The 7,993-nt window shown below is 43.0% G+C and overlaps 1 protein-coding gene across 1 annotated transcript; it reads left to right on the forward strand.

The window, feature by feature from the left end:
- Window positions 1-325: 325 nt before the first annotated feature.
- Window positions 326-3,701, forward strand: LOC120689648 (protein MAK16 homolog B-like). Its single transcript, XM_039972040.1, has 9 exons — window positions 326-580; window positions 653-762; window positions 1,199-1,317; window positions 1,398-1,495; window positions 2,398-2,485; window positions 2,565-2,702; window positions 2,795-2,882; window positions 2,987-3,099; window positions 3,389-3,701. Exons 1-9 carry the CDS (start codon window positions 522-524, stop codon window positions 3,434-3,436), a joined length of 861 nt encoding a protein of 286 aa, XP_039827974.1. The 5' UTR covers window positions 326-521; the 3' UTR covers window positions 3,437-3,701.
- The last annotated feature ends 4,292 nt before the right edge of the window (window positions 3,702-7,993 follow it).

The raw sequence follows: 7,993 nt of genomic DNA on the forward strand, positions 1-7,993 counted from the left end.
TTTGCTTTATTTTTTTTCAATTTAAATCTTTTTTATTCTATTTTTGAACATTAATCACCATTGAGTTATTATTTTTGCGTAAAAACTTCTCAACCTATATGTAGATTGATCATGGGGCGAAAGACATTTTATATAATTTTTTTTGACAGTGCACTCGTTGAATTTAAAATACTCTTGAAAAAGGTTAAAAGTAAAAAATTCTCCCATCGGTGACCCGACGGGCCTAATTTTCCCCGCGGAGCGGCGCACTGGGGTGAGGCAGCCGAGAGATTGCAGTTGCAGCCCAATAGAGCCCAATAGGGCCCCTCAGTATATATACAGCCAACCATCGAGCAGAAACCCTAAACCCTCGCTGTGCAACGGCCTGCGGCGGCGGCCGCCCCTCCTCCTTCCTCACGCTGGTTGTCCTCCTCCCCGACCAGGGCTTGCCGTCGCCCACCCTCACTCGGGGACGGTCGCCCTCCGCCCACTCCTGCTGGTAACGGGGGCGGAGCCAGCACTAGCAATCAGCAGGATCAAAAATGAGCGACGACGTGATATGGCACTGCATCCGCCACAACCACTGCAGCTTCATGGCCAAGTATCCCCCCCCCCCCCTCTTCCTGTTGTTTCAGTTACTTGGTGTTCTTACGGTGGCACCCGTGTTTCGCAGGATTACGACAGGGATATTCTGCCGGAATCCCTACAACGCGACGGGCATATGCAACAGGAGCTCCTGCCCTCTTGCCAACAGTCGTTATGCCACCATCCGGGATCATGACGGTAATTGTTGCTTTGTTATTCTTGAATAATTTGGTCACGGATCATGACGGTGGAAACACGCGGTTGGCCTAATCACAATTAAGATGATTGCTTTGTTATTCTTGATAACTTTGGCCACGGATGCATGTGTATATCAATCAAGAGTCAAGATGACTACACTTTGGCTCTTTAAGTTTGGTTTTGCTTTCTGCGAGAACAAATTGTTCTAGCTTGTGGTGCTCTTTCGATGAAATGAAACAGAAACCATGAGGATTCACAACATATTTTTTGTCCAAGGGTGCAGATTTTTTTGTTGTGCCTAACAATCTGCCAGTTCCTTTCATGCACCATTTCCATGCTCTCAACTAAAAATCTTGAAAGGAACATATGCTTATCGGTCACCTAAATCTTCTGCTGATTTTATTTTGCTGTTTTTTCTCCTTAAATGTTTGTGCAGGTGTCTTCTATCTGTACATGAAAACTGCTGAAAGAGCTCATCTGCCAAACAAATTATGGGAGAGAGTCAAACTGCCAAGGAATTATGAGAAAGCAATGGATGTCATTAACAAGCATCTTGTATGCATCTCTAGCTAATGTACATTTTCCATCTAATTTAGAGTACATAGTCTCATTGCTTGGCTTACTTTGTTGTGAAGGAATTTTGGCCTAAGTTACTTGTGCACAAGATCAAACAGCGGCTGACAAAAATGACTCAATATCGTATAAGAATGAGGAAACTTCAACTTAAAGTGAGGTAGGAACTTCTATGTTAATTTCTGTACAATTTGAATGTTGTAGCATATGCTTCAAGGATAGTGTTATACAAAAAATAACTTGTGATTCTATTCGGTTGGCATCACCATGTAAAGGACAGACAAGAAGGCATTGCAATCCTTATGTTCATTTTTAATTTTAATTATTTTCTTGAATACATCTTCATGAGAAGAGAGCCTCCAAATTTTAAAGATGCCAACAATGTTCACTTAAGTGTAAGAAATAGTATGCCAATGTGGAAGTAGTTAGTATGTGTAGCACATGAACTTATATTGCAGGATCCTAAGGAAAGAATTATTGCTAGAAATGCCTTCTGTCTGTACACAATTCTGTTGCAGCAGTAGCAACAACCTACCATAGTTTTTGTTTGATTCTCCAAATTCCAGGTCTATGTAATTGTTTGAATGATCAAAATCTCTGATCTGTTTTGGAATCTCATTCTATGCACTGGTGGAATCTAAGTCAACCAGATTTTTTGTGTTACAGACTTGTTGAAAAATATTAGACCAACTCCCTTGTGGTAGGAAGGATGGTAACCTGATCAGCTAAAGGATTGACCCTAGTTCATACTTATAAAAATTAACGCTAAGTGGAATCATTAGAGCTCTAATTTTTTTATGGGTTTAAGAAGGAGAAATGGCTAAATGTTTACTCCAATCAGTAATCTGGATAATGAAAAGAACGGTACTCATTTTGTTTGGTTGTCTTGATGTGTATTCGACTCTGATCTTTGTTTGCCTTTAGGTGGATTGTTCTTTGTTCTGATCAATGTGCTATTTGTCTGTAACCAAGTTCGTCAAAAAATGGTTCAGCTTGTGATGCATTGTAATTTGAACTTCTGGACCATGAAAAGTTGTTTGACATATGCCTCGGTTCTTTTAGGGAGAAGGTTATGACAATGCCCAGGAAGCAAACTCAGCGTGATCTCAGGAGACTGGAGAAAGCTGAAAAGGCTGCTCAACTAGAAAAGGTTGTTTGTTACATAGTTTTTTTCTTTATGCAGTACTGTATCCATTGACACATAGTAACATACATATGTTGTCGTGCAGAACATTGAAATTGAATTGAAGGACCGCCTGAAGAAAGGTGTTTATGGTAGTGATGTTTGTAACATTCCCTTCAAAAAGTTTGATGAAGTTCTTGATATGGAAAGAGATGAAGTGGTTCTTGAAGAAGAGGATGAAGAAGTAAGCATTGTACTGAATACCTGCAAGCCCGGTTTGTTGCTATCTTCTGAGTTTTCACCAGCTTTGTCATTTGTGTTTGCTTGAAAATATAGGAAGGCGAGGTAGAATATGTCGAAGGTGATGACATGGAAGATATGGATCACATGGAAGATATGGAAGATTTTGAAGGCCTCAGTGATGGTAAAGTAGCTTTGCTGAAACTTCCTATGTCTGCAAGTTGTGACACTTGCACATAAGGACTGTTGCTAATTTAATTTTCTTTAAAAAATGTTAATTGGTTGCAGGAGGCACAGACGAAGATGATCATTTGGATGACCAAGTGCCAAAGAAACCCAAGCGATCGGGTTCTGATTTGAAGCAAAATGCTGGGAAAAGGTCTAGGAAGGTTATGACTGAGGTAAAGATAGTATGATCGCAACAATCTCAGTATTTTCCTTTGCTGATTACAGTTAATTTTCCCATGACGTAATTCAATAACCATCATTATTTGTCACATATCCATGTTAGCATAGTCAAATGGTGGAGTTGCTAGTAGGAAGTACTGCCCAATATTATTATTGATTATAATGATGTTTGAAGTTTAAAAGAACAAAGTATCTTGCTATCAGGTTTTGCCGTTGCTTAAGGAATGAAGTCAGTGTGTGAACTTGCAAACTTATAATTTTTTTGTTGCCTATCTATGACAGGTGGAACAAGACGAAGAGACAAATACCCGGCAAAGGACGCGAATGTGAATTCTGCAAGGGTAACTTCAGTATGTGCTGATAGGTGCCAGTGGGTCACTTTTGTTGTATGTTAGATCATTTTATTTGCCTTCTTTATTTTAATGCGTCACCTGGGTTCCTGAGGAGAAGCGATCAATACTTGTCCATGCTCTGCGACTAGGCTAACTAAAAAATTGGCCTGCACAGTCTACTCAACTGATGCAGCCAATCTGAATCCTGGGATTGAGATCGTCTGCAGTCACCTACAATGACTGCACTCGGCAGTCTCTGCATCCGCACCATTCTCTCGATCTGGCGATGATCAGCTCCCACCTCAATCCTTGATTTTTTTTATATTTTTCAAAATCGTTTTTTACATAAATATATTTTCGGTTTTATAATTTACAGATTTATACCCCTACCGCCCGGCAGCGGGGCGGCCGGCCCCCTGCCGCCCTCCTGTTGGGTGGTAGGGATCTTAATGTAAATAAAATTTATTTTTAATCGTATTTTGGCCCTTGGGGGAGGTTGCCGCCTGGCAGCCGGGCGCCAAGTACCCGCCGCCCGATGGCGAGGCGGTAGGCCTATTTGCCGCCCGGCAGTGGGGCGGCAGGCCCCTCCGCAGGTTAAACCTTGACCGTCAGTGCGGCATTAGATGTGGTTTTAAATATTTTGGATAGAAATAAAAACAGTTAGTAAAGTAGATGAATATGAAAAGTATAACTTAGCAATTTATACACATACGCAACTGAGAACGAAATAGGTGATGCATGATAACGAAATAAGTATAATATGATGACATGTCCATAACAAAAATATAGAAACAACTAGAAGCGCCTTCTAACCACCTCGGCCGTGTCGACCTCTTTTACACTGTGCGTGGACGTGGTCTGTAGGGTAGGTTTGTCGGTCTGGAGCCCCTACGTCTCTACCTGGACGTCTGGTGGCCACAGGTGTTTGGAAAGTAGGATCGGCCTGCTGGTTAGGTGTAGAAAATAACCGACTCCAGTCTTCGAAACTCGCCTCAAAGGTATCATGTGACCTCTATGCAATAGTAATTAAGATATCTTAATCATCGTCTTATATGTCATATATTTGGGTACATATTCATCATACGTACCTGTTGGTGGTGGATACGAAGGACTCATATCAGGAAGCTGGTGGTGCGATCTTATAAACCGTTCAAATTATTTAAATTATTTATTTCTATCCAAAATATTTAAAATCACATCTAATGCCGCACTGCAGCACTGACGGTAAGGTTTAACCTGCCGCGCCATCTTCCTCGCTGGATGCAGAGTTGCAGACCTTCATCACCACAACTGGAAGAAGCATGTGTTTCTGTAAAGCGATGCGAGAGCGTATTCTCTTATCTAAGCTTCTGCCCTTCGTTCCCTCCATCGTAGATGGTTCAGCCACGGCCAGTGCCACGAAATGATTGAGAACTATGACGGGTCAAAATGCATTTTGTTCTTTGTATTTAAAAAGTATTGCACGACCGAATAATCAAGGAGGGGCGCACAGCGGGGACTATGGTCCTATTTAGTGCCTGGTATTCTGTAAACTCTGCAGGTGCTAGCAAGTTCGGCAAGTTGTGATTGTATAGGACACATCAAAACTATACAAATTGTATAGATGGCAAATTGTATTCTAAATTGTGCTAAAAAAAATGTTGTATTGTTGTGTCAAGCTGAAACTCAAAATGTTGCAGAGCTCAAAATGCTAGAATATTTCGCGTAGAGACTCCTCTGGTCGAAAATATTTCAACATGAAGAAGACAATTTGGAAATTGAGACTATTCCTTAGTGAAATCGCACCTCTGGACCTCGGCAATGTCACCTCGATTCGCGGTCGTCGGATTGCACTGATCCGGCCCACCATAAGCACCAAGGCGCATGGAAATTTGCAAAAAAAAAAAGAAACTTAGCCTTTAACGGAATGAACCCGCGGTCCACAGAGGCCCTTTGTGCACAATCGAACGTGCTCATATATTTTGCGCAGAGGTCCCTCTGATAGAAAATATTTCAACAAGAAGAAGAGAAAGTTCGAAAATTGTGTCCATTTTTTAGAAAATCGCCCGCCACAGCTTTTGCAGCAACACCCTTGCTTGCTCGCTCCAGCCCCGGTTCTAGTCCCAATCCGTTCATGTCTTTTATCTTTTCCTTTCTCTTCTACTCTGTTCGCATCTGCCGCCACCGCCGCTGCTCAGTCTACTCCAGCAGGTCGCCCTTCCTCTGTTTCTCTTTATCTTCTTGTACCTCCATCCTCCGACCGCTTGCATTTTCATTGTATGCACATCAGCAGAAGGCGGAGGGAGCGGCGTCTCTAGCAGGGATGCTGAGTGGGCTCCCCCCTCCCCCCTCCATGCCATCGTCTCTGTTGACGCTCGATAACAACCCATTTTGAGTGTCATTCTGAGCCAAGAATTATGAGAATTATAGTCTCATGCCTGCATATTCTATCCAAAAAGGACCAATTTCGTGTTTTCTCTCGTAAATATTGCTATATCGGAATTTGAGCAGAAATGCATGTAAAAAAGGCTCAAAGCTCCGAGCTACAAAATCCGACCAGTCAGAGCACGCCGGTGGTCATTGTCAACAGCTCTCACGTGCCGAATCCAAATCATCAACTCCTGCATGAGTGCATAAAAAACGAGCGTCAACATTAGTGGTAGAAGTTATTGCTAACAAATTCCATAAAGTGTTGGTGAATATTTGTATGCAGGTTGCTTATGTTTGGGAATGAGAAGGAAGCATAGCCCATAAGCAATCTAGGAGGCACGGGCTATTCTGGGAGGGGTTAAAAATTGAGACACACAACACCATTCACACAACTCTTCTCTCACTTTTAGAGTTTAGAAGCTCATCTTAGAGGCTTTAGTGTTGGCTAGCTAGTGCTAGGAAAATAGGTAGGGAGTGAGGGGGAGTCGGGAGGTGCTGGTTGGCCCCTGGTGTTCTTCAGCTTGTACCTCGGCGAATGCTTATTAATCATAGTAAGTGTTTGTGACTTCTTTTGTGCTATAGTTTTAGTAAATAATGCTAGTCCCTGGTTGTTTACGGGACCATCGTTCACTAGTTTAGTGGATATCTCTAGAGTATGACTCTTGATAGAGATGAATGTTCTGGACAACTCTAGAGTCAGTAAAAGAAGGTGTTGGTATCTAGACTCTACCTTTTTTTGTGATATAGCCCCACGGTTCGTAGAGGTAGTCTGCAGGTGGTGACAACCCTGCTTAATGCCTTCGTAATCCTTCACGTTCGGGTATATCATAGTAGTCTTATTACCAGAGCACGTTGGTCTTATCCACGAGAAGCTGGTAGCCCGAAGTAAATAACAAGTTAGTTCTATCTTACCTTTGATTTTTAGACATAGAAATCCTCTCTGTCCCTTACCTCTTCCGTAGTGTGGTGTCCGGCCGCCATGAGCTACTCTGGCCGCCTCTTGTCGGCATCCGGCTCCGGACCCCTCTTCCATGGCTCTTGCTTCATGCGGGTCCTCGACTCCATGGTCCAGGAGCCGGGTGAGCCTCATGGCGGGGCAGGGTCGGGGCTCAGTGTCCGTGGGGTATTTGTATATTTGGCTATTTCCGAATTCAAGTCTAAAATAAGTAGAAAATGTAGAGGATGCAAAAAAACTACATAGAAGATCCCATCCTTGGCAGGCCAAACGGACGTACAAAGGCAGCAAACAATAAGATCAAGGAAGAGGACCCACCTGTCAGTGCCCCCGCCAAAGGCGGTGGCCAGGGGACCCACCAAGGGGTTGGTCGACCTGGCCTAGATCTGATCCTTTTGAAGTCGGTTTGCGACGTTTCCATCCTTAACTCACCTGGGAGCCACCCTTGATGAGTATAAAAGGAGGAGAAGGATCCCTCCCACAATACACACCATAATTGAAGTGTCTCTCCTTCTCTCTAGTTGTGACTTGTAATCCTTAGGCTAGTGGAGCTAGGTTGGCACTTCATCTTAGCGAGTGCAAGTCGTCTTCGGGGGCATAGAGCAATTCTCAGCCTTTGGTATGGCTTCGTAAGTTCGTATCCAACTTATTAGTACTCTAACGATTCAACATTTTTTCATGGTTGCCTTGCTATCTCTATGGTTTATCATACCATGTCCTAACTTTAATCAATATTGTTTAGTTTAGCTTTAAGTCTCGACATCAGTTAGGTGTGCTTTAGGACTTGCTCTATGCTCTGTGCCTGTCCATCATCATGGTGGGTGTTTCATGGGGACTAGAGTAGTGATCTTGTGCACGGGCATGGTGCCTAGGGCACGAGGGATCTATCGAACATGACTGCATCCCACGGTCTGTCGGGGTAGGTTGAAGAATGTGATATCCCTCTCCGCGATCTGTACTCTCCCACGTTTGGATGTAGTGGGTGAGGAGTCTAAAATGCTATTCAAGGTTGCTGGCAGACCAATACTAGGTAGTCTCCCCGTTTGTTGAATGCTTAACGCTAATCCTAACTTTATGTTGTATAACCTTTGCTAACTTGATTAGATACCACTATGATTATCTTATGCCTATGTTTTGACACCAGATTTCGGTCGTAAATCCAATGTAATCTGAATTGCGAAGTAATCGGCT

This window comes from Panicum virgatum, chromosome 1K (genome assembly GCF_016808335.1).
Source record: "Panicum virgatum strain AP13 chromosome 1K, P.virgatum_v5, whole genome shotgun sequence".
Lineage (NCBI taxonomy): Eukaryota > Viridiplantae > Streptophyta > Magnoliopsida > Poales > Poaceae > Panicum > Panicum virgatum.